At 36.7% G+C, this 27,631-nt stretch overlaps 2 protein-coding genes across 2 annotated transcripts in view; both read left to right on the top strand.

Annotated features, from left to right (window-relative positions):
- Nucleotides 1-1,730: 1,730 nt before the first annotated feature.
- Nucleotides 1,731-27,631, top strand: part of LOC110649113 (uncharacterized) — a 94,247-nt gene continuing 68,346 nt past the window's right edge. The window contains exon 1 of the mRNA XM_058132985.1: nt 1,731-1,734. The gene's annotated coding sequence lies outside the window, so the exon portion shown is untranslated. The remainder of the gene's footprint in view (nt 1,735-27,631) is intronic.
- LOC110665245 (uncharacterized) lies at nt 6,561-9,973 on the top strand. Its single transcript, XM_058132994.1, has 6 exons — nt 6,561-7,016; nt 8,400-8,526; nt 8,954-9,093; nt 9,217-9,279; nt 9,377-9,445; nt 9,559-9,973. Exons 1-6 carry the CDS (start codon nt 6,816-6,818, stop codon nt 9,628-9,630), a joined length of 672 nt encoding a protein of 223 aa, XP_057988977.1. The 5' UTR covers nt 6,561-6,815; the 3' UTR covers nt 9,631-9,973.

The following is a 27,631-nucleotide window of genomic DNA, read 5'->3' on the forward strand; positions in this document are numbered from 1 at the left end:
GCGAAGGAGAGAGAGGTAGGTTAGAACTCAACAAGAAATCTCCTGTATCCTGGAAAAATAAGGTGACCAGGAATGAGCATTCGATTCAAAGTGTAAAATACCGATTTTAACCATAATTTCTATAGCTATCTAAAACTAATGCATCCTGAAGAGTGAAATGCAATTCTATCAAAATTTTCCTACAAATCACATCATAACAGCAAAAAAGTAATTAGGAGTACTGACACAACCAATAATGTTCAAACAGTACATATATAGGAGCTGATCCCCTGTACAGCTCTCTAAATCCAACCTCTGCCAGCTAGTATCTCTCAAGTCGGACTTTCGCTTAATAAATCAAATGTGAAGGCCAGCGAGATCCTCTCCAGCCGTGCTTACCCCAACTTAACCATAAAGGATCGGGTCCTAGCGAGTTAAGCTCTAGCCGAGTCTACCCGTCCTGTCCATAACCAATACCACACACCACACGCACGCCAACACACGCACACTGCTCCAAATTACCATAAAATAATATCCATAAACATTTTATCAACCAAAGATGAAACATAAAATGTGCATAGTATTTAACTACATAAATATATTTATAGATGATGCATGGACATGCCTTGAATATATAATAATATTGAAATTATAATTAAAATCAATATTCTACTCACAAACTTGAACCGAGATCACTGCTGAGACTGGGCAAAGGAGGAAGGCTGTCATGGCTTACCTGACAATTTCATTGCAATTATTTAATATATTTGACTCAATACAAGTTTAAAAATGATAAAAGACACCATAAGTCGTGTCGAAAATCTAGCAGAGTTTCCCCTATACCTAGGACCTACCCAACCTGCAAAAGGATTCAAAATACACTTATATATCCACAAAGTCACATATCCACAACTCAATTACATCACATGGCCCCTCCTGAGCCTATCCAAACATTCAACCACCATAATTTGAAAAATTATCATTTAGTCCCTATAACTAATCATTTTTGCAAAAACTACCCAAATGAGCTTTAAAAATTCTAAAATTTTACCCTACGGTCTTTAGCAATATTATTAAGCTAATGCAAAAGGAATTATAATTTTCTAACCTACCACAAATATTTTATAAATTTTTAATAAAAATCAAGCTCTAGATAATTAAGAAAAATGAGGGTTCGGGTTTACCTATGCCAATTCCGACCCTTGGGATGCGTCCGGGACGTCGAAAAATGGTGGAGTAGCTTATAACCTCAGCCCAATTCTGAAGCTTTCCTGATAGCCTGTCTGCCCGGCTTGAAATTGCAGATCTAAGCAATTTTTGAATTTTTGCAAAACAAATGTACCTACGCGAAGCCCACAACACAAGGGTTAGTACATAATTTTTATGAAATTTATTAAACTCATTTAATGCCAGAAAAAATAATGCGAAGTTCCGTGGGACCCACCGAAAAACGGTGTCGAAAAAATTTGAAATGGGTATTGCCGTGAAGCTCTCGCCAAGAGGAGCACTCTGGTACTCTCGGATTTTTTGTAGGGTTCACGGTTTGCGAGAAATCTAGCCCAAGAGTCGAAATGGGCTAAAATTTCCTAGATAAAAATTAAACAAACCGCTAAATGAATTTTTGTGTTATTGGTGTCTAGGGGTGGCCACGGTTCAGGAACCGCCGGTTACGGTTCCTGAACCGCCGATTTAGGTTTAGAGAAATATTGAACCTGAACCGAACCGCTAAGAGACGGTTTGAAGGGCGGTTCGTGAACCGCCGGTTTCGGTTCGAGCCCCGGTTTAAAACGGTTTAATAGGCGGTTTAGAGTTGGGCGGTTTGGAGCGGTTCAAGAGGCGGTTTAGGGCGGTTTGGGGGATGGTTTATGACGGTTTGATCAAAAAATTGGAGAAAATAATTTGGTAAAATAAATATTTCAAAAAAAAAAAAAAGAAGAAAATGATATTATTTGTATTTGTAATAAAAATTAATAAGAAATGTATAGAGTTAATTTAAAAAAATGATAGAAATTAAAAGAGATTAAATTAATTTTAGTTAAAAAAAAAAAAGGAAAAAGGGCTTGAACTTAATTTTGTAGAAATTAAGTTGCCTACGTATCCTCTTGGGGTTTAGAGGAATCAAAGCCCACGTAGTTCTCTTACCTTCTATTTAGAGTTAGATAACCCCCTTACCCTAATCACTTCCACAACCGCTCGATTCCGTTGTTGTTCCATCGGTTCCTATGTCATATAAATCTTCATTTCCTTCACGTGTGATCTCTTGTTGCCTTAAGGCTGCCTTAATCCAATCATCTAAACATGTTTGAGCTTCTAATGATTCAGGAACCATATTAGATCGTGTCTCATCTAATATACTACCACCTGCACTAAAAGCTTGTTCAACTGCAACTGTGGAGACTGGTGCTGCTAAAATTTGTTTAGCAATTAGTGCAAGGGTGGGAAAAGTATTTGCATGTCGACGCCACCAATCAAGTACTGGAAATTCTTTACCTGCACTATTATCACCAAACTCGAAAATAGTGGTTAAATAAATATCAAATTCAGAATTATTACCAAGGGATCCTCTAGGCCTTTTAGCCTTTGTAATAAGGCACGATCACCCATGCTTATTCTAGAGGTTGGCTCATTCTGAACTTGACTAGAAGGCTGAGATTGAGAAACTAATTGTTGACTAGAAGAACAAAATTCACTATATAAATCAAAAATTAATTTTCTAATTTCAACAATTATTGCATGAATATCAAAATCAATCTCATCATCAAGATTTAAACATGAATAATAAAGAGACAAATAATCATTTAAACCATCTAATTTACATCTAGGATCAAAAACACAAGCAACAAGATAAAGTGGAGGAATATTTTTGAAATAATTTAACCATTTTTTTTTCATGCTAGAAATGCAATCTTTTAAATTAACATCATTTTCATGGTCTTGCAATGCACCAATAATATTAAGACATTCAATCATAAATAAATGAGATGTAGGATAATAAACACCACTCAATGTATATGTAGCATCATTAAAAACTTTTAAAATATCCAAAAGTTTTGTACAAATGTGCCAATTTTGTGGATATAGTTGAACTTGTGGCACATTATTGCTAATAAATGTGCACAATAAATCTCTATATCCAAATGACTCGTTTAGTAATTCATATGTTGAATTCCAACGAGTGGGAACATCTCTTGGAAATCTTTTTGGTCTTTTATTATTTATTTTACAAAATTTAGCCCATTCTTTCATAATTTGAGGATGTCCCCATAAAAATGAAATTGCTTTTTTTATGGGAGAAATAAATTCATCTAGGGTTCTTAAACCATCTTGCACACACAAATTTAATACATGACATGCACACCTAATATGAAAAAATTTTCCCCCAAAATTGGGTTGGCAAATTTTTTTAAGGTCATTAATTGATGCAGAATTTGCAGCAGCATTATCAAAACCAATTGAAAAAATTTTATAAACTAATCTATATTCTTCTAAAATATTTTTAATCATTCTATAAATATTATCAGCAGTATGTCTCTCATCAAAAACACGAAATGCAATTATTCTTTTTTGCATGATCCAATCATCACTAATCCAATGACATGTTATGCCCATATATGAATGCATTTGCCAATGATCACTCCAAATATCACTACAAATAGAAACTTGTGCACTCATATTTAAAAAAATTTCTTGTAATTCTTTTTTTCCTTTTTTAAATAAAGAAAAAACACTTCGTTTCAAAGTATTTCTAGGAATACGTTTTGCATTAGGATTTAAAGCATTTTGACAATAATTAATAAAACCAAGTTTTTCACCAAAATTAAATGATAAATGCTCAACACAAATCATTTTTGCTAATTCTTCTTTATTTTTTTGATCAGAATATTGAAATAAAGATTGAGAATTTGTGTACCCGGATATTTGAGTTTGAGACTTATCATACCCAATTTTGGTCGGATGCTTTTGCTCCAAATGCCTATTGAATGTGCCATATCCACCTCCCATTTTAAACTTGTAGGAGTAATTGCAAATTACATCAAATGTATTTTCAGATCTTCGTTTTTTTGTAAAGTGGACTTTGAAAATATCGGACGTGAGTGCTTTTTTTACTTCAACTTTCTCAGCTTGTTGATTTTGGCTTTCTTGAGTGTGGTGGAATAACTCTTGAACTTCAACATCATTATCATCATCCCCAATTTGCTCCATTATATTGTCTAAATCAACTGCAGTAAGCTCATTTGGATTTGGGTATGTTGATTCACCAACCTTACTTTTCCCCTTGCTACTTGATGAACTTCCAAATCCACTACTTGCCATTTTCTCAAAAAAAAAAAAAAGGAATGATACTATGATAAAATTTGAAAAAAAAAATAGTATAGAGATAACAAAAAATAGAAGGTACTAGAAATTTGAAAAAAAAAGTGTAGAAGATAAAAAAAAAAATAGAAATTTGCAAACAAAAAAATAGTGTAAAATTTTAAATTAAAAATTAGAGATAGTGAAAATTTTTATGAGTATATAAAAAAATAGAGTAATAAAGAAAATATTAAATTTTAATGATAGTATAAAAAAATAATAATAGAGTTATGGAATAAAATAATAGGATATAAGAAATTTTTATGAGTGTAAAAAAAAAATAAAGTGTAAAAATTTAGAGAATATTGAAAATTAAAGAGAGATTTGAGAATAATTGTGTAGAAAATTTGAGAGATTTGAGAGATTGGAGAGAATTTAAGAGTAGTGTGAATGAATTAAGTGGATGAATTGAGGTATTTATAGAGTTTTTATAAATTTTTTATTTCCAAAATTATCCCCAAAAAGTAATTATTTTTTTACTGTTATTAGGGACTAAAGGGTAATTTTACAATTAAAATAAAAAAAAAACAGTAACGGTAAATAATTTTACCGTTTGAGATTAAAATAATAAAAATAATTGATTTTTAAATTTAATAAATGATTTTGAAATTTAATAAATAATTAAAAAAAAATAATAAAGAAATGACATTGAATAGACGTTTGCAGGGGGAGGAGGTCTTTGTGGCGGTGTGGGCGATTAGGCTGCGATGCGGCCCATCGCCACAGCGATGTGTATTGTGTAATTTCATCGTATGTTCTAATCGAACCACGGTTCGATTCGAAAGTCGACGGTTTTAATTCGAATCAAACCGACGGTTCAACGGTTTTGTAATATCTTGAACCTGAACCAAACCATGGAGGAACGATTTAGGTTCGGTTTTATAACGGTTTCGGTTTTGACCGGTTTCGGTCCGGGTTTGACCGGTCCGGTTTCGGTTCGGTTCCGATTCCAAACCGGACCGTGGCCACCACTATTGGTGTCTATGAAAAGCTCGCAAGGTGTAGATGGGTTTTAGGATAAGATTCGGTCTAATCGTTGGCCGGATCAGCCGGGATCGGCCCGGGAAGACAAAAAGTCATGCGTGCACATGGGAGTTTTTGGGGGGCCTGAAGGGTCCCTGGAGGCGCGCCGGCGAGCTGGGGAGGGAGAGGCGGTGGTGGGGCAACAAGGGGAGGAGAGAGGAGAGAGAAAATGGAGAGGGAAGAGAGGCAGTCAGGATGCGCGGGGAAGAAGAGGGGAAAAGGAAATGGCCAGTTCGATTCGATCGGTCCGATTCAGGATATTCGAAATTGAATTTTTACTCTATCTTGAGATAAAAAACGAGATCCAAAAATTTCAAAAAATTTCCATAAAACTCAAAAAAATTTGTAGAGTCTAAATATATTTTTAGTTCTGTCCCGTGATCTTTAAATTAATTCGTAAAAATTAACAAAGTTTGTTGATTTTGAAAAATTAAATCCGATTTTTAAAATTTGAAAAATTTCAAATAATTTTTTAAAAATTTTTAATAAAATAAAATACTTATATTATCTATAAAATAATAAATTTAAAAATTAAAAGTATTACATAATTAGTTATATTTAATATTATAAATTAATTAAAATGCTCATAAATTATTCGAGACTCAACTTAACAAAAATTTAATTCCTCAAATTTATTGATACTTAATTTATTAAAACTCGCGATATTACTTATTTAATACGTTTGCATGCAAATTCATGAATAGTTTTGAATATAATAATATTAAATTTAAATTTATTAAAATTATAAATATGTTAAGTTAATCGTGAGCTATTTGATATTCGATTAAATAAAAGTTATTTTTTAAATAAATTGTGCTTAAACTTATTGTTTTCAACTCCTTTAAAACTCTAGCTTGATTTGAGTTAGAAAAAATTTCAAATTTGACTCGGTTGATTTACACTCTTAATTACGTTTATAATTATTTAAGAAACAAATAATTAAAAGAAAGGAAAGGATAAAGGGCATTTTCGTCATTTGAGATTTTCCCAACAGCCCACTAGAACGGGTAGTCAAAAGGTCAACCCATCCGTATATAAACAACTCCTTTAATTGGAAACGGGCTAGTAGGTTTTCTTGCAACTCAACGTCCCCGCCAAGTGCATGATTAACGTAACCTCTCTGCGGACTTACGTGGCGATGTTCCATTGGTTAGTTCCTTTTCGTCGGGATTCATAGCAACACAGCCAATAAACAAAACCAGTCACTCTCGTCCTCTGTCACACATTAAAAAAAAAAAAAAGAAAAAAATCACTCTTTTCTCTCTCATTGCTCGCTCTGTGACTGTGTTTTTTCTTTCTTAGAAAATCCCAAATTTCTCCTCAATTTCTCTTCCTTTTGTCCCCGAAACTTCCATAAACTTGCTCAGCAATGCATGATCTTCATTTTAATTCTAGTTTCGAGTTTTGATACTCTAATTTTGACTCAGTTTTTCTTGACTCACTGAGTTGGAATAGAAATAATGCTTGAGGCTATGGAGAGCTCGGTCAATGGAGGGTTCTCGCACTTGCAGAGCTGTGGAGACAGCAGCGAGGAAGAACTCTCCGTGTTGCCTCGTCACACTAAGGTGGTGGTTACTGGAAATAACAGGACAAAGTCGGTGCTTGTGGGTCTTCAGGGGGTGGTCAAGAAGGCTGTTGGGCTTGGCGGTTGGCATTGGCTGGTATTTGTTTGGACTTATTTTGGGTATTTCAGTAATGGGTTTCATAGTTTTGGTTTGGTTCGGATTGATTTTGGGTTATAATATTGTTTTAGTGAGGTTTAAACCTTGATTTTTTTTTAATTTTAATTTTGTTGTGTTTAAATGTCGTGTTATGGCAATGTGGGTCAATTTTAGCAGTTTCGCTTTGGATTTTGGGAGATTGATTTTGTTTTGCTAATCAAGTGGTAAAGTTTAATTTTCATTTTGTATTTTCTTTAAGTTCAAATTTGGGTGTCCTTTCCAAAATTAATCATTCTTAATTTCAAAATTAATTTGGTTCAATAGTAGAAAGTTGTTTTTGGATAATAATTTGTGAAGCAAATATGCAAATTGTGCAAAGTTTCCTGTATTAAGGTGCTTTATGCTGATTTCAAGTTACAATTTCTGGGTTTGGGTAATGGGTTTTCATTGCATGCGCATTTTTACCAACGGATCTGGTGTTTCAGTGGGATTTTACTATTGTGGGATTTTAAATCGGCATTTTGATGCGGTTTTGATATTTGTTTTGAGTTTATTTTCATTTCCTTTTCCTCTTTGATTATATCTGTAGTTTTCAGGGGGGTTTAGTGACAGTGGTGTTTGAGTTGCTTTTAGCTCCGCATGGGATTTTGGGCCTGCACACAATTACTTCACACAGTTTTTGAAGCGTATGAGAATTCAATACATTCTTATTGGATTAAATTAGTTTTTCCCCTTTATTCCCAATTTTGATGTCTTTTTATTTTGTTGGGAGTGATTGGATTGCTAGATTTTCTTGCTTGTTTAATCATGGAGCTTTCTTTGCATGAACGATTATTTGACATAAATTCAGTTGAAATTGTTTTGCTTTCTGGGTTGTCAATAAAATTACTATTTCTCCTTTGAAGGGTCTCATGTATTCCCCAATTTGTTTTTGGGATTTCTATTGAATATTAATTTATAATGCAAATGAAAATTAGTACATCTTTTGATGAAAATAAACCTGATGGTTTGGATTATTTTACTCCACTGTAGTATTATGATATCTTCTCAACATGTATCTTGCTCTTTGACCTGGCTCTATATTCGTGGGGAAGTCTTGATTGAGATTTTGATTCATATTTTCACTCTGAAGAACTTTTGTGCCTGATATACTAGCTTATTTTGATTGTAAATATAATTATCAACAACTAAATAGTCATAGTTGCCTGAACACCAAAACATAACTATTTTGATAAATTAACTAGCATTGAATTCCACTGTTTTTTGTCCCTTTTCCTCTTCTTGATGTTGGACCACTTACCAGTTCACCATTTGGTGTATGATATTCCATTATGCTTTTGTTTTGCTTCTGATGTTAGCAATGTAACTTTACTAAAATTGCAGGTTCTTACAAATGGCATTGAAGTAAAGCTACAGAGGAATGCCCTTAGTGTGATTGAGGCTCCCACTGGCAATGAAGGTGATGATGACTTGGAATTTGATAATGTGCGGTGGAATGGATCTGATATGGGTGAGTTTGGTTACTTAAATTCATCATTAAATATTCTCCTGCAGCCCCCAAATTTTGTTGAAAGTCTTGAGTAAAATGAAAAATTGTTTTGGAAAGAAAGCTGGTCCTTCAATGGGAAGTGGGTCAGCAAATTTGCTAATTTTAACTCATTTTGTAGCAAATTGTATTTGTTCCATTAAGAATCCCTCTTTCCTGAACTAAATCTCTGTCAGGTTAGAGTTAAGACTTTGCTCGGACCTTAGTTGTGAGTTTGTAAGAGTGTTTTTTGTGGGGGAAAGTGATGGAATATGTTAACATAGGATCCTTTCTGTCGTTCACTTTTTACTTTCACTGTTGCAAAAGCACATCTCCCTTGTTTCATTTCTTTATCTTTTAATTGGGCCCAGCACTTTTTAATCCTGGTTTGTGCTTTTGCTGATTTTCCCAGCATCCGATGACACCCAAAAGTCCCATAGATCAAGGCATAGGACTCATAAATCAACGGGGTCATCTCACAAGACTATGAGCAGGTCTCTCTCTTGCGACTCGCAGTCTAAGGGCTCTGTTTCTACATCTCGTGGGGCCACGGTATATAAACTCTTTAGCAATTCTATTTGCTCGTGTACACTGTTTTCCTGTGACTTTGATGAGGAAAGAAATTAAAACGTAATTAGTATCTCGTTTCTTTTACTATGAACATCACTGTCACAGAAAGTTGACCTCAGCAAATTGGAGATGGCTGCCTTGTGGAGATATTGGAGACACTTCAATCTTGTGGGTTTTTTTTTTTGATTGAGCAGCCTTTAATAAATTTTTTCTTCTGTAGCACGTAGCCTACCTTTGTATTAATTAATTATACAATATTTTATAGGTGGATGCTATCCCCAACCCATCTAAAGAGCAACTAGTAGATGTTGTTCAGAGGCATTTTATGTCCCAGGTACTTCCTAAAATTCCCAAGTTTCATCCTTTTCTCTCTTAAAAGCTGAAGGGGTTTGTTATTGTTATGGGGAGTTTTCCAATTTAACTGAAAAAGATGTTTTGGTGTTGAAGCAAATGGATGAGTTGCAGGTCATTGTGGGATTTGTTCAGGCTGCAAAGAGACTGAAGACCGTCTGCAAGTAGTGAAAGTGGAGACGTCTGAGATTTACTCTCAACCTCAATGCTAACAGACTCTGTAACATATGCATGGCTTGTTTATCATTGTCGTTCATGTAGTGGGCTATAGTAGTTACTCTGTCCCAGCTATAGAGGTTTTCTTTTCTTTCTTCTTTTTGGTAGTGTAGCTATGTAGATATTATGTAAACCGGTGACTAGACCTCTAAGAAGTCCCTGTGGGCAGTTCTTCTATAAGCTTGGTTTAATGTAATTGCTGATATTGGGGTAGTGGACTTCTGAAAATGTATATATTCTTCGTTCTCTGCGCTTGGACCTTGTTTCCTGCTTCTAATCTAACTCTATTGAACAATGCCTGCAATTACTGATTTTTGTTTTGGTTATTTCCTTTCACATCTATTTAATAATCTAAGTATCAAAAAGGGGCCCAACTCGGTCAATTCTCACAGCATTTGGTTGCAACGCATTGAAGGGTTGAAATGGATTCCATAGCTGACTATAAGGGTGGTCACGGTTCGGTTTCAAATTGGAATCGAACAGGAATCAATTTGATTAAAATTAGATCAAAATCGGTCAAAATTAAAATTGGCTTTGAGCTGAATTGAAACCGTCATTTTATGATTTGGTTCAAGTTTATTGTGAACCGGTGATTTTGAATCAGATTGAATCAATAATTTTGAATCGAATCAAACCGATAATTTAAATACAAAAGAATTTAATAAATATCTCATTTTACCTCTAATTCATATATATATATATATATATATCATTAATTTTCTACACAATTATTTTTTATTCTCTTTAATTCTTAATACTCTTTCAATTTTTCTCAAATTTTCTAAATAATTATTTTTTACACTCCTTTTAATTCTCAGTACTCTTACAATTCTTCTACTAATACTATCACAATTATTCTGTTATTATTTTATATCTTTAATAAAATTTTTAATACCCTCTATTTTATTTTATTTTTTTTTTATACTTTTTTAATTATCAATTATCATATAATTTTTTAATAAATGACAAGTAATACTAAATTCAACTAAACTAAATTTTTATTCCAAAAATTTATAAAGGTCGATTATATGTATTCTCTTTCTCCACTCTAAACGATTTTGAGTTAAATCCTCGAAAATGTGTAATAATTCTAGATCATGTTATATTATTTTCCTCTAAATTAATTTAAGTCTATTTTTTTTTTTCTTCTATCTTCTAACCCAATGTGCTCTACTTGTTTGACTAGAGTTTTCGTATATCTACGCTTCACGTGACGAAACCACCTCAATCTCATTTATCTCAACTTATAACTGAAAATTTTGATTCCCTTAAATTCTAAAAAACTCTCTCAAATTATTACTGAAAATTTTGATTCCCCTATATTCTAAAAAGATATATAGACAAGATTAAGTTCACACACTTTTTTTATTTTTTTTTAATTAATTTCAATTTTAATTTTTTAATAAGTTCAAGTATTTACTTATTAAATTTTTCTTAAAAATAAATTATTTTCATTAATTTTTTTTTTTCATATTTTATTTTGATTGAAATATTTTTAAGAAAAATTAAAATATTTTTATAAATATAACTTAAATTCTAAATAATCTAATTTTTTTAAGCACTTTTAAATAGCTCATAAATCGCTTCTAAATTGTTTTGATTCGTTATTTTTCAAACCATCCTTTAAATCATTTTAAAGGACTCGAATTGGAATCGACAGTTCAAGAATAATCTTTCAAACTATTCCATAATGATTTAATTCTGATTCATGATTTCATTGAAACTGTATTGATGATTGAGAAATTATAACCTATAGTTTAGGCGGTTTCTAAACCGTGGGCACCCCTAAACTGACTGGCAGGGTGCAGGGTTGAATGAAAATGGAAACAAGTCCATTAAATTACAAGGCAAGAGCCCAAAGCCGGCCCAACAGAAAAGCAACAGCCTACCATACACAAACCTAAACATAGAACCCAGAAGCCAATAAAAGTGAAACCGTACCTAGAAGGCGGCCCTAATCTTTCTACGCTTCGGCAACAGCAGCATTGACACCGCCGCCGTACTTGTGGATGGAAAATGCCTGGCGAAAATAGGAGAGGAGCCTCCTTAGCTGATACCATATCCAAGGAATAAGCCTATACTAGGCGAAAGAAGGAAGATCCTCAGCCTAAACACTCCGCCAGACCCATAAGGGGTAGACTGCTACGACTCAAGAAAGAAGAAGGTAGAAGAACGGTATAGCCAAGGAGGCAGCCGCATGCAGTTAACTATTACACCTTGGAGATGTCATTTTCCCATCATACACAAACTCTCCCTCCCACAAGGTCAAGAAAAACAACCATAAAACCATAAGCAAAGTAACGTAGACCACAAGAAAATCCTCTTCTAAACTCAGCCGGTCTACACAACCAAAATTTAGAAGTGATCTACAATCCAACCCTACCCAATAAGAGAACCCACTCACCAGGCTAGGGAAGGATGACTTTTCTTTACCCGGAGGGACAAAGGAAGGCCGCTGATGCTGCAGAGTAAGGAGAGATTTCAAACCATATGCTCTATTTGAATGAGGGTGAGGAGATATAAAAGCTAAGTAAGGTGATTTCCTCATGCACTCAGCTGCCCAATTATCATACCCTATGGGCTTTGAGCTGAGCCCAATAGAGAGGAAAATTAAAGGGCTAAGTTTTGAAATGGACACTTGTCAAAGGGCTGAGTGAGGTGACAAGTTGCCCAACAAAATTCCCTGATTATTTTCTTTTTTTTTAAAAAAACAGACAATTCCAAAATAATTAATCAATATAAATTCAGTTAAAAATTAAAAAAAAAAATGAAATTAGATGCGATTGATGAGTTTGGCCCATTCATCAAAATTGGCTTTTAACTTTCTTATGAAGATTGACAAAACGTGGTCTTTTTTTTTTCATTTTAAGGGATGTTTTGCATTACATGGACGGTATATATCATCACATGAGTACATGTAAAGCTTCACACTTGACCGCCTTTTTCACAACCCATATTGGTAGAAGAAGGAAACGTCCACTATAAACACTAAATCAATGGAAAATTATTTACATATATTTTAAGTAGAATTTATTATAATTTAATTAAAATGACAATTATTAATTGATTTGATGTATATATCGTGAGTGTAGATAAAAATTACTCCCATATAACATAGTCGATGTAGACGTATTATTATGAATAAACATTTCAAAGCTGCCAAATCTACAGCAACAGCAGACGTGGTAGAACACTCTTAAAAACACCAACACCATCAAAAATACTTATAAATCAGTGCATCAATCTCTTATAATTTTTTAGTTATTTCTTAAAATAAGAAAAATAGGGTATTGTGGAGGGTTTGATATGGGGATTTTGCTATGAGGATGGGTTGTGTTTCAGTGATGAGAGCAAAACTATTGGTTGCTCAGGAGGGATTATTGCTTGCTTAGAGAAAGAGTTTTCGCCTTAATATTTTATCTAGCAAAATTCTTGAACCACAAAGTCTGAAAGCTCTGGTAATAAAATGAACCGAGTCTAATTTCGTCTCAAAAACTAGTTAAAGGCGTGTAGATTTGTCCAAGTCTTATCTTCAGTTCAAATACCTTATTTCAAATCAATATAGGGCAATATATTCCTTTATGTTCAGGCATAAACATTCAAATTGTCAAGTTTGCAGGCAAACATATATGTAAATAACCTAACACTAAAGCAAGATAGGCTCTAATACTATATAAAGAAATTGAACCAAGTATAATTTTATTTTAAAAACTAACTCAAATAGAAGAAACAAGTCTTATATTTAGCTCAAATAATTATGTAATTAACTTGTTGCTTTTGCCATATCCTTGTCTTAGGGAAGTCACTTTTTTTAAGATCATCGTCTAAGAGAGAAAATATATACTTGAACAATCACTTTCATTCCCTTTAATAATTTTAGTGATCTATTGATAAATCTCCATCTCGTAATATATATATATATATATATATATTTTTTTTTTTTTTTTCTCTAAAAGAACAGTTTCCAATTTCAATAAAATTTTGTTTTTGCTTTAGCTTTCAGCCTTTCACTCAGTGTTTGTGCATTATTAAGCCCAAAAGTGTTCATAATTGAAGAAGTGATAGACATTTTAATGAAGGAATGGATCACTTTTTGGTCAAAAGAATGAAGTTCGATCCCACAAGGTGCGAGTTCTTTTATGTTGAACCTGCCACTAGCAGCGGTGTTTAAACAAACAAAACAATCAGAAATTTTTGTTTTTTAATTTGGTCAAAGATTTTTTTTTAAAGAAAATCTATGTATAATTTTCTTTTTAATTAACTAATTTAATGAATAAAGACATATCACTTAGCTAGCGAGGCGATTCCTAGATTTGAATTTACACTCAATTCCCTATTGAGAAGAAAAACTATGTTGAACATTATATCTTTTTCCATATACTGACTGTAACACCCCGAAATTTTAATTTTTATGAGTATTTTGGTATTTTAATTTTATTTAAATTTTAGGAATTTTTTTGAGATTTTTCGGATTTTAAAAATCGGGTTCGATTTTCCGAAAAAATAAACTTTGATGATTTTTAAAAAATTAATTTAAAGACCACGTGGCAAAACTAAAAATATATTTGGAGTCTACGTATTTTTCTGAGTTTTCTGGAATTTTTTCGGAATTTTTGGACCTCGTTTTCGGTCCCGAGGCAGAGTAAAAATTCAAAATTTTGTATTCTGAATCGAACCGGCCGAATCGAACCGGACCGGATCGGACCGGCCTTTTCCTTTTTCTTCTTCCCTTCCCCGCGCGCGTCGTCCCTCTCCCTTTTCTCTCTCGTTTCTCTCTCCTCTCCACCCCCAGCCGCCGGCCTTGACCAGCCCGGTGACCGTATGCGCCGACCCGGCCAAGCGCGCGCCCGCAGTGGAAAAACGAGCGCGAAAACGCCCCCTGCGCGCGCGCCGCTCCAGCTTCCCCGGCCAAATCCGGCCGATTCGGCCACCAATTGGACCGGGTCTTGTGTCCAAAATCATCTACTCGGCGAGAGCTTTCCATAGACACCAAGAACGCCGAAATCCATCGAGCGGATTGTCCGATTTTTGCTCGGGAAGATTTTAGCTCATTTCGACTTTTGGGTTAGATTTCTCGAAAACCGTGAATCTCACGAGAAAACCGAGGCCACCAGCACGCTCCATTCGTCGAGAGCTTCGCAACGACATAAATTTCGAATTTTTTCGACACCGTTTTTCGATGGGTCCCACGGAACTTCGCAGTGTTTTTCCGAGCATTTAATGAGCTTAGAAAATTCTGAAAAATTTATGTACTAACCCCCGTGTTATGGGTTTCGTGTAGGTATCCTCGATTCGCGGAAATTCGACGATTGGTAGGTGTGCAAATTTGGGCGAATGCACTATTCTGGAAAAGTCTCCGAATTGGACCAAGGTTTTGGCTAGCCCCCCATTGTCAGACGTCCCGAGCGCGTTCCCGAAGTCAGAATCGGCAAAGGTAAACCCGAACTTTGCTTTTTCGTAATTTTCTAGTGCTTAAATAGGATTAAAAATCCATAAAATATTCGTGGTAGCTTAGAAAATTACGATTCTTTTTGCAATAGCTTAGTAATATTGCTAAGGACCAAGTAGAAAAGTTTTATAATTTTTAGAGCTTGTTTGGGCAGTTTTTGCAAAAATGATCAATAATAAGGACTAAATTGAAATTTTGCGTATTGTGATGGATGACTGATTTGATGGGCCCAGGAGGGGCTGTGTGATGTGATTGAGTTGTGGGCATATGGATTGTGAATATAGAAGTGTGTTTTGAGCTCTTTTGCAGGTTGGGTAGGTCCTAGATATAGGGGAGACTCTGCCGGATTTTCGGCACGACTTAGGACGTATTGGTCTTTTTCTTTGTTTGTATTGAGTCAGATTGTATTAAATAATTGTAATATAATTGTCAGGTGAGCCGGGACAGCCTTCTTCCTCCGCCCAGCCGCCTCAGTGACCATCGTCAAGTCTGTGAGTAAAATATTAATTTTAATTGTAATTTCGATATTATTATATGTTCAGCATGCCCATGCATCACTTATATGCATATATTTATGTAGTTAAACTCTAGGCACGATTTATGTTGCATTCATAACTGTTGATGTGCCATGGATGTTGTTGTGGTAATTTGGAGCAGTGTGCGTGCGTTGGCGTGCGTGTGATGTGGTGTGGACTATGGATAGGACGGGGTAGTCACGGCTTGAGTAATTCGCTGGGACCCGATCCTTCGAGGGGTAGTCACGGCTTGAGTAATTCGCTGGGACCCTCGATTTGGTTATTAAGTGGAAGTCCGAGCTTGAGTAATTCGCTGGCACCAGGTTGGATTTAAGAGAGCTGTATAGGGGATCAGCTCCCATATGTTATGATTGATACTACAGGGTGTGTGAGTGCTCCAAATTACCTTTTTGATGTTATGATGTGAAAATGTTGTTGATGTTGCATTTCACTCTACAGGGTGCATTAGTTCTAGATAGTTATAGGGATTATGGTTAAAATTGATATTTTACTCTCTGAGTCGAACGCTCACTCCTGTTCAATATTTTTTTCAGGCTACAGGAGGATTTTATTTTGGTTAACCTGCTTTTCTCCTTCGCAGGTTGTTTATTAATAGTTTTGTAATTTTATTTACTCCTAGAATTTCCGCATGTGTTAGAAATGTTTATTTGATTTGGGTCTGTAAACTAAATTATTATTTTGGGACCTGTAAACTTAATATGCTATGCATGTTTGATGAATTGGATGAGGGAGCTGAGCTCCCATTTATTTTTATGTTGATGAGTATGTGGAGGGTGAGCTGAGCTCCCCAATTGACTATATATTGTGTTTACAGGTCGGGTGAGTCGAAAACTCCCCGTTGGAAAGTCTATTTTATGGCCGGACTCTGTCCGTTTGTTTTCTTGAAATTGGGCCCAAATGGGCCTTAGAGTTGGGTTAATGAACAGTTAGGCTTACTACGGGCCTCGGGGGCTTTAGGCTAGCCCAGGTCCTAGTGCCGGTCCGGCCCATAGGTTGGGTCGTGACAGATGTGGGATTAGAGCTTAGGCTCCAGATTCTTAGGGAATGTTGTCTAAAGTGTTGGGAAAAGTCTAATAGGAGTCACATGCGGAAAAATAGGGTCCATATTCGTCTTGCATTGTCGTCTTTGCTTCTAGTTTCTGCTTCATATATTGTGTGTAAATATGAGTCTATAGAGCTGTGCAATGTGCAGTTTTGAATTTTGTGGGCTAATGCTGCTGAATTTCAGGAAAATGCGTAGAAGCAGGAGAGCTGCCACTGCACCAGAACTAGATGTGCCTGACGAGGTGTCGGCACAGGATGAGGCGCCTGCCCCGAGGAGGCGGGGTAGGAGGCCTAGAGCTGCTCAAGTAGAAGAGCAGCTACCCACAGTTCAGGAACAGTCTTTCATGGCACAGGGTCCCATGGACCCCATGGCAGCTACTCTAGCTGGTCTGCAGAGAACCATCGACATGATGGCGCAGTATATGGTCCACCCTCCACAGCAGCAGCAATCCACCGCACCAAGAGGGGAACCTTACAAACATATCATAAATTTTAAGAAGTTGGTGCCTGGTACTTATAATGTGTCAGATGATGCATATCGGTTTCTGGATTCCTGCAGATAGGCAGGAACAGAATTACAATTGACTGATAGAAGGTTGATAGAGTGTATGCAGCATGTCATGGGGCCTATGCCTAGACAATGGATGAATGACTACGTGTTATCCCGGATGAAGGGTTTGACATGGGCTCAGTTTGTGGAACTGTTCATTAATCGGTTTGTGCCAGAAAGCTTCAGAGATCAGAAATAGTGGGCCTTTGAGGCCTTAAGACAGAATGGCAGGTCTGTAGATGAATATGCTACAGAATTTCTGGAATTGAGCAGATATGCCCCTACAGCAGTAGCTACAGAAACTATGAAGGTGAAGAGGTTCCTAAAGGGGCTTGACAGGAGGTATGCAAACCTGGCCATGATGTCTGATCAGTCTTTTGATGTGATGGTTGATTGAGCGGACATGATTGAGATTAGCTATCTTTGCGGATAGCGTGGGAGAGCAAAGAAAAGCAGAGCGAGAGGGTTCCTCGGTGTCCCTTCCATGGGTACTCGGACGGTGGTGGCGTGGTAATTACAGAGGAAAGGGTAGGAGCAAGAGAAGTGGTTTTGAATACGCACCACGAGGATTCGCACTGAGTGCGGATCCAAGCGGTGGTCACGATTCGAAATCTGGCGATTACTGGTGCAGTTCAAGATCCTCCTTGGCACCTTGTGCACAGTGTGGAAGAGGACATTCAGGACCTTGTTTGATGGGATCAGGAGTATGCTTCAGGTGTGGCCAACCAGGTCACTTTGCTAGAGAATGCCCCATGTTCAGTGAGCCACAGATGGGGTCACAGAGTTCTGTTGCAAATGTTCCTTGCCAGTTGTATCCGGGTACTTCCAACATGGCGGCGATCGATTCGATGTGGGGCCGAGGACAAGGGGGACGTGGATTTGGAGGCAGATCAGGAGGTAGAAGTCAGTATCAAGGTTCTGCCACTCAGGGTAGGGGTCAAGCTCGGGTTTTCACCCTGACCCACCAGGATGCTCAGGCTTCCAATGCAGTTGTGGCAGGTATTCTTCTGGTTTGTTCTTATGAGGCTCGTGTTTTGATAGATCTGGGTGCTACGCACTCATTTGTCTCCCCTGTGTTTGCCATGAGGTTGGGTAGAAACCCTACAACTTTAGAGTGCCCTTTGTCAGTAGCTACCCCACTTAGCGACAACATAGATGTAGATATGATTTTTCCGGGTAGCACAGTAGTAGTGGATGGAAAGATCCTCCCAGCAGACTTGGTCCCTCTACCAGTAATGGACTTCGATGTAATTTTGGGGATGGATTGGTTGGCAACTCACTATGCCACTTTAGACTGCAGGAACAAAAAGGTGTATTTCCACATACCTGGTGTGGAAGAGTTTAGCTTTGATGGTGACAGGAGCGTAGCTCCATATAATTTGGTGTCAGCAATTAGTGCCAGAAAAATGTTGAGGCGTGGATGCCAAGGGTATTTGGCATTGGTGAGAGATACATCTGTAGAAGGTGTCAGCATGGAAAATGTTCCTGTTGTCAGAGAATTTATGGATGTCTTCCTGCAGGAGCTTCGGGGTTGCCACCAGGAAGGAAATAGAGTTTTGTATTGATGTTGTGCCGTACAAACCCCATATCCATGCCACCTTACAGGATGGCACCAGTGAAATTGAAAGAGTGAAGGAGCAACTACAGGAGCTTTTGGACAAGGGTTTCATACGTCAGAGCACTTCACCCAGGGTGCTCTGCTTTATTTGTGAGAAAGAAGGATGGGTCATTGAGGTTGTGCATTGACTACGCAATTTGAACAAGGTGATGATGAAGAATAAGTATCCACTTCCTGATCGATGATTTGTTTGATCGGCTCAAGGAGCTAGATTCTTTTCCAAGATAGACTGCGATCGGGCTACCATCGATTGAGAATCGGGAATGAGGACGTGTCCAAAACGGCTTTCGTGACAAGATATGGTCATTATGAGTTCTTGGTGATGTCTTTTGGACTCACTAATGCACCAAAGACCTTCATGGACTTGATGAGCAGGTGTTCAAGCCATTTTTGGACCGTTTTGTCATCGTATTCATAGATGACATTCTGGTATACTCTCGGACCGAGGAAGAACACGTGTGGCACTTGAGGATGGTGTTGCAGACGTTGAGGGAGCACCAGCTATATGCCAAATTTTCAAAATGTGAATTTTGGCTAGAAAACATCTCATTCTTGGGACACGTCGTTTCTAGTGACGGCATTCAAGTGGATTCCAAGAAAATTGAAGCTGTAACTGATGGGCTTAGGCCTACAACAGTCACTGAGGTGCGAAGTTTTCTGGGTTTAGCTGGCTACTATAGGCGTTTTGTACAAGATTTCTCCAGGATAGCGGCTCCCCTAACTAAGTTGACCAGGAAGAATGTTCCATTCATTTGGACAGATGACTGTGAGGTGAGTTTCCAGAAGCTTAAGGAGTGTCTAACCACTGCCCCTGTGTTGACACTACCTGTGAGTGGTGAAGCATACATCGTGTATTGTGACGCCTCCAGAGTTGGCCTAGGGTGTGTTTTGATGCAGAATGGAAAGGTAGTGGCTTATGCTTCAAGGCAGCTGAAGAGGCATGAGCAGAACTACCCCACCCATGATTTGGAAATGGCGGCTGTAATCTTTGCACTTAAAATCTGGAGACACTACCTGTATGGTGAAGTGTGCGAGATATACACCGACCACAAAAGTTTGAAGTACATCTTCCAGCAGAGGGATTTAAACTTGAGACAGAGGAGATGGATGGAGCTTCTGAAAGACTATGATTGCACCATCCAGTACCACCCTGGAAAGGCCAATGTTGTGCTAGATGCCTTGAGCAGAAAATCTTCTGGCAGTTTGGCGCACATTTCAGTAGAGAAGAGACCATTGATTCAGGAGGTACATGAGTTGATGGATCAAGGTTTAATCCTAGATCTTTCAGATGAGGGGGTATTGTTGGCTCACTTTTCAGTGAGGCCAGACTTGAGGGACAGAGTTAGAGTTTCCCAGCACAGAGACCAACAATTGATGAAGATCATAGAAAGAGTACAGCAAGGTGAAGGTGGTAAGTTTGGATTTGCCAATGATGGTGCCCTAGTACAAGGTTCTAGGATATGTGTGCCCGATGTAGACAACCTCAGGAATGAAATCATGCGAGAGGCACACTACACACATGCTGATGTCCACCTGTGTTCCACCAAGATGTACTATGATGTGAAAGATAGCTATTGGTGGAATGGCATGAAGAGAGACATAGCGGACTTTGTGTCCAAGTGCTTGACTTGTCAGAAAGTGAAGTTTGAACACCAGAGACCGTCAGGGAAGCTGCAAGAGCTCCCTATCCCAGAATGGAAGTGGGAAATGATCACTATGGATTTTGTGACTGGGTTGCCTCGTACCACGCGAGGATATGATTCGATATGGGTAATTGTAGACCGCTTGACCAAATCAGCTCACTTCTTACCTGTAAAGACTACATACTCTGTGGCACAGTATGCCCGGCTCTACATTCGAGAAATAGTCAGATTGCATGGAGTTCCGGCTTCCATAATATCTGACAGAGGGCCCCAGTTCACTTCTCGGTTTTGGAGAAAGTTGCAGGAGGCACTTGGCACACAGTTGAACTTCAGTACGGCTTTCCACCCTCAGACAGACGGACAGTCCGAAAGGACAATCCAAACACTGGAAGACATGCTTCGCATGAGTGTCTTGGATTTTGGAGGTCAATGGGATGAGCAGCTAGCTTTGGTGGAGTTTGCCTACAACAACAGTTACCACTCCAGCATAGGGATGGCACCCTATGAGGCATTATATGGAAGAAAGTGTAGGTCTCCTCTGTGTTGGACAGAAATGGGGGAAGCGAAGGTGCATGATGTAGACCTGGTGCAGTACACTTCAGAGATGGTTCCCTTAATCAGGGAACGACTGAAAACAGCTTTCAGTAGGCAGAAGAGTTATGCAGACCCCAGACGAAGGGATGTGGAGTTTGCAGTGGGCGACTATGTATTTCTGAAGGTTTCTCCAATGAAGGGAGTCATGAGATTTGGAAAGAAGGGCAAGTTGGCACCTCGGTATATTGGACCTTTTGAGGTTACTGATAGAGTTGGGGCAGTTGCCTACCGGTTGGAGCTACCACCCAACCTTTCTCACGTTCATCCCGTGTTTCACATCTCCATGCTCAGGAAATACATTCCCGATCCTTCTCATGTACTGCAGCCGGATGTGATAGAGATAAAAGAGAACTTGACATTTGAGGAGCAACCTGTAGCCATAGTGGACTACCAAGTAAGACAGCTAAGATCCAAACAGATCCCTATGGTTAAGGTTTTGTGGAGGAGTCAGTCAGTGGAAGAATGCACCTGGGAGTCAGAACGGGACATGCGTAGCAAGTACCCTTATCTGTTCAATGTATAATCATGTGCTTTATTCTGCCTTGTGTAAAAATTCGAGGACGAATTTTCTGTAAGGGGGGAAGAATGTAACACCCGGAAATTTTAATTTTTATGAGTATTTTGATATTTTAATTTTATTTAAATTTTAGGAATTTTTTTGAGATTTTTCGGATTTTAAAAATTGGGTTCGATTTTCCGAAAAAATAAACTTTGATGATTTTTAAAAAATTAATTTAAAGACCACGTGGCAAAACTAAAAATATATTTGGAATCTACGTATTTTTCTGAGTTTTCTGGAATTTTTTCAGAATTTTTGGACCTCGTTTTCGGTCCCGAGGTAGAGTAAAAATTCAAAATTTTGTATTCTGAATCGAACTGGCCGAATCGAACCGGACAGAATCGGACCGGTCGAATCGGACCGGCCTTTTCCTTTTTCTTCTTCCATTCCCCGCGCGCGTCGTCCCTCTCCCTTTTCTCTCTCGTTTCTCTCTCCTCTCCACCCCCGGCCCAGCCGCCCGACCCGGCCAGCCGGCGCCGCGCCGACCAAATGCGTGGCGCGCCCGAACGCCCGGAAAAATGCTCGCGAAAATGCCCCCTACAAGGCCGCGCGCTCCGCCCACTTCCGGCCAAATTACCGATCCGCCACCAATTGGACCGGGTCTTGTGTCCAAAATCATCTACTCGTGAGCTTTCCATAGACACCAAGAACGCCGAAATCCATCGAGCGGATTGTCCGATTTTTGCTCGGGAAGATTTTAGCCCATTTCGACTTTTGGGCTAGATTTCTCGAAAACCGTGAATCCCACGAGAAAACCGAGGCCACCAGCACGCTCCATTCGTCGAGAGCTTCGCAACGACATAAATTTCAAATTTTTCCGACACCGTTTTTCGGTGGGTCCCACGGAACTTCGCAGTGTTTTTCCGAGCATTTAATGAGCTTAGAAAATTCTGAAAAATTTATGTACTAACCCCCGTGTTATGGGCTTCGTGTAGGTATCCTCGATTCGCGGAAATTCGACAGTTGACAGTGCAGAAATTTCGGCGAATGCACTGCTACCAGAATAGTCTCCGAATTGGACCGAGGTTTTGGCTAGCCCCCCATTGTCAGACGTCCCGAGCGCGTTCCCGAAGTCGGAATCGGCAAAGGTAAACCTGAACCTTGCTTTTTCGTAATTTTCTAGTGCTTAAATAGGATTAAAAATCCATAAAATATTCGTGGTAGCTTAGAAAATTACGATTCTTTTTGCAATAGCTTAGTAATATTGCTAAGGACCGCGGGGCAAAGTTTTATAATTTTTAGAGCTTGTTTGGGCAGTTTTTGCAAAAATGATCAATAATAAGGACTAAATTGAAATTTTGCGTATTGTGATGGATGACTGATTTGATGGGCCCAGGAGGGGCTGTGTGATGTGATTGAGTTGTGGGCATATGGATTGTGAATATAGAAGTGTGTTTTGAGCTCTTTTGCAGGTTGGGTAGGTCCTAGATATAGGGGAAACTCTGCCGGATTTTCGGCACGACTTAGGACGTATTGGTCTTTTTTCTTTATTTGTATTGAGTCAGATTGTATTAAATAATTGTAATATAATTGTCAGTGAGCCGATGCCTTTTTTCCTCCGCCTACCGCCTCGGTGACCATCACAAGTCTGTGAGTAAAATATTAATTTTAATTGTAATTTCGATATTATTATATGTTCAGCATGCCCATGCATCACTTATATTCATATATTTATGTAGTTAAACTCTAGGCACGATTTATGTTGCATTCATAACTGTTGATGTGCCATGGATGTTGTTGTGGTAATTTGGAGCAGTGTGCGTGCGTTGGCGTGCGTGTGATGTGGTGTGGACTATGGATAGGACGGGGTAGTCACGGCTTGAGTAATTCGCTGGGACCCGATCCTTCGAGGGGTAGTCACGGCTTGAGTAATTCGCTGGGACCCTCGATTTGGTTATTAAGTGGAAGTCCGAGCTTGAGTAATTACCGGCACCAAAGTTGGATTTAAGAGAGTCAGATAGGATCAGCTCCCATATGTTATGATTGATACTACAGGGTGTGTGAGTGCTCCAAATTACCTTTTTGATGTTATGATGTGAAAATGTTGTTGATGTTGCATTTCACTCTACAGGGTGCATTAGTTCTAGATAGTTATAGGGATTATGGTTAAAATTGATATTTTACTCTCTGAGTCGAACGCTCACTCCTGTTCAATATTTTTTTCAGGCTACAGGAGGATTTTATTTTGGTTAACCTGCTTTTCTCCTTCGCAGGTTGTTTATCAATAGTTTTATAATTTTATTTACTCCTAGAATTTCCGCATGTGTTAGAAATGTTTATTTGATTTGGGTCTGTAAACTAAATTATTATTTTGGGACCTGTAAACTTAATATGCTATGCATGTTTGATGAATTGGATGAGGGAACTGAGCTCCCATTTATTTTTATGTTGATGAGTATGTGGAAGGTGAGCTGAGCTCCCCAATTGACTATATATTGTGTTTACAGGTCGGGTGAGTCGAAAACTCCCCGTTGGAAAGTCCATTTTATGGCCGGACTCTGTCCGTTTGTTTTCTTGAAATTGGGCCCAAATGGGCCTTAGAGTTGGGTTAATGAACAGTTAGGCTTACTACGGGCCTCGGGGGCTTTAGGCTGGCCCAGGTCCTAGTGCCAGTCCGGCCCATAGGTTGGGTCGTGACACTGACTTTTAATTATATTAATTAACTTATTTAATTAAGCTATAATTAGCAATCCCTTTTAAGATAAATTTTAGTGTTCTGATTATAATTAAAATACTAATTTTTTTTATTTATATTATTTGATAATGTTTAGATTTGAAGAAAATGCTTTGACCATGGTAAAATGATACCATAATTTTTATGTTTAACAGCTAATTTAATAATTATTTTATCGAATATTTTTATTTTAAATCACTATATAAATAATTAATCACTAATAATTAATAAAATAATTAGTAGCTTAATATTGCTGAATAAATCTTAAAACCACGGTAAAAATTATTATTTTGTTATTTATTTTTTTTAATTAAAATCAGCGTTTAAATAATTTTTAGTGCAACAATGTCTTGTACCTCTAATTTCTATTATTTTCTTGCTTTTTTTTCTTATAACAATAATAATAATAATAATAACCTAGCTACTGCCTTGCTTCAGTGGAAATTCAATTAGTGTTGGGAGTCAATATAAGAGAAAGAGAAACATGCCCCATGAATAATTTAGTCCTCTTTTTGTGAACTTTTCCTTTAATATTGGCAAATGGGTGATTAAAGATATTACTAATTGTTGCAAAGGTGCTGAATTTCAAAGCACAAGAAGACTTAGAGTTTGATTTAATAATTAATAATCATAAATATATTTGTCAAGCTTTACTCAACATCTGTGAAATCAATGGACCATTTCTTTTGTGGGTTCAAGATCATTATGGGTGGGAAAGTTTGTCTTATTTGTGTTGTTAATTATTTCTCTTAAGCTTGAATTAATGCTATATAGCTTGCTTTTTAATAAATTAAAAAAAAATATTAAATGAAGGAAGAGATGAATCAATAAATATTAAATAAAAAAATTGTTTTTTTTAAAAGAGTATTTTTTATATATATTTTACGATTCACAAAAAATTAATTTATTTACACTATTGAATTTAAGTTCTCCCATTAAAAAAATATAATAAGTTTTACTGCAGTAATTAACACTTGTTGATAAAAAAATAAATTTAAACCTTTATAAAAGGAAAAAAAAATGATAAACTTATCAACTAACATTGAGATGAATTGATAAATATTAAATAAACAAAAATAAAATTTAAACCTCTATAAAAACACAAAAAGATAAACTTATCAACAAACATTAAATTAAAAAAAAATACATAAATTATTTGTTTTGATTCGGATCAATTTATTCCTAGCTATTACTGTAATGTTTATACTACAAAATATAATTTCTTAATTTTATGTTATTTATGTGACTTAAATTTTGAATGGGTTCATTTGAAATACATCATTTATAAGAAAATAATTCAAAAAAATTGTGATACAATTATGCATGAATTTTATTTCTTTTAAAATGAACAATTTTCTTAAGTAAAAAAATTGAATTCTTTCATTCTAAATATGAAAATTAGTGAAAAAAATCAATTAAATTGAATTATTGTAAAATTTTACATTCTAAACAAAGAAAAGATGTTTTCATATATCCGAATTGCAACCCGGTAGTATTATGAGATTTACAAAAACACATTGGATTTGTGATTTCATCTTATCATCGTAACAAATTTTTTCTCTTGTATTTTTCTATTAGACGTTAATCTTATAGTCTGACTACGTAAATCTTATATTCGTTTTTCTTCTTTTTTCTACTCTTTGATTATGCAACTGTGCCTTAAACTTATGTACCTATTATAACATTTTAATTGGTTGGGTGTATATAATAAAATAATTTATACACCACAGTTTAGGTAAGAATTTTCCAGGAAAGAGAACATCTCAATTTGTGGAACAGCCGATTGTGGAAGAATATTTGGCAGCTTAAAATGGTTGAGAAGCACTGGGCACAAACTACAAACTGTAGGATGTCTTAATCTAAAATTGTCCACATTAGTATAGGAATAACCTTAATCATATGCATACCCAGTTGAAAATGGTATGCATATCTGTGTGATTTAAGCAAATCGAATAAGATAATAAGAATTGACAGGTGAATAAATTCCCTATATTTACAGAGTTTTTATCTGCTTCATATGAATATGAATCTCGGGACATGATGGAATCAATATCTAATGACAACAACTCTTAACAAGATTCTAACCCACCAACTGGAGCTGCCTCCAGATCTTGCCACAAAAGAGGAAAAGTAGCCGCCATTGATACAAAGATTTTGACAACACATGGAGCATCTTCCCAGTGGCTAACCGATCCTTCTGTTGGAATTAGACCTAGCCATAAACTGATTTCGGGTTGAAACTGCTGGTTTATGTGGCGTCATGGTTTGAATGGGTTTCGATTCAAAACAGTTTGATATGGGTTCAGTCCGGTTCACAATTCGGCCTGATTTTGATGAGAAAAATTAAAGGGATTCAACATAATATTTTAAAAGAAAAAAAAATATGAATTGAGTCAATTTCGATTCAGGTTCAAGGAAGGGAGACCAGAACCAGCCCCTATAATTATTGACTCGATTATGAACTAAAATTATTGACTCGATTCGGTCCCCAATTTGACTCTAACCGGTCCTGTTCCGGTTCATAATTCGAAACGGGGCATGACCGGGTGTAGGTGAAATCTTTTCTTGGTAAGACAAGGATTCGTGAGGCGTTGGTGTTCTTTGTTATTATTTCTTGTAGTTTCTTATGAGGGTTTTTCCTTCATTAATTTTTCTATCAAAAAAAATATATAATTAATTTAAAAGCTTAAATTTATAAACTGCAAACTAATTACGTTATTCCTTTTTAATGGAATTTATAAATGAAACCATAACACACGTAAAGTACAAGAAGCTTATGCGAGATTAGGATTCCCATATCAGACGTTCGCATCATTTTTAAGCTACTAGTTGAAAGCTGAAAGAGAAAGAAATCTTGGCTTGCTTTGTTTGCAAGAGTATCCTCAAATCCTAGAATTCCAGCTTTAATCTAGATTTTTTTTTAAATATATAACTAAAATATATTTTCATCGTAGTTTTTTATAATAAGCTTTAATTGAATGAAATTAGAATCACTTGTAGAATTACAAATTCTTAAATTCGAATTTTATGAAAGAAGGTAATACAAGGATGCATTACAATCTGATTTATTGCCAACACAGAAGGTAATCATGATTTGGACAAGATGCAATATTCACTTGCATTCTACTTTTATTACACTTTCATATTTGCATTCTAACTTAAATATATCAGAGTGTCACTCTCAATCTATCAGACAGACCAACTCCATCAACCAAAGTGATCGTTCGCTAGATAATCATCCAAAGGCTCACCGACTGATCTTATCAGCTCCTTATAACTAGACGAT

This window comes from Hevea brasiliensis, chromosome 2, assembly GCF_030052815.1.
Source record: "Hevea brasiliensis isolate MT/VB/25A 57/8 chromosome 2, ASM3005281v1, whole genome shotgun sequence".
Lineage (NCBI taxonomy): Eukaryota > Viridiplantae > Streptophyta > Magnoliopsida > Malpighiales > Euphorbiaceae > Hevea > Hevea brasiliensis.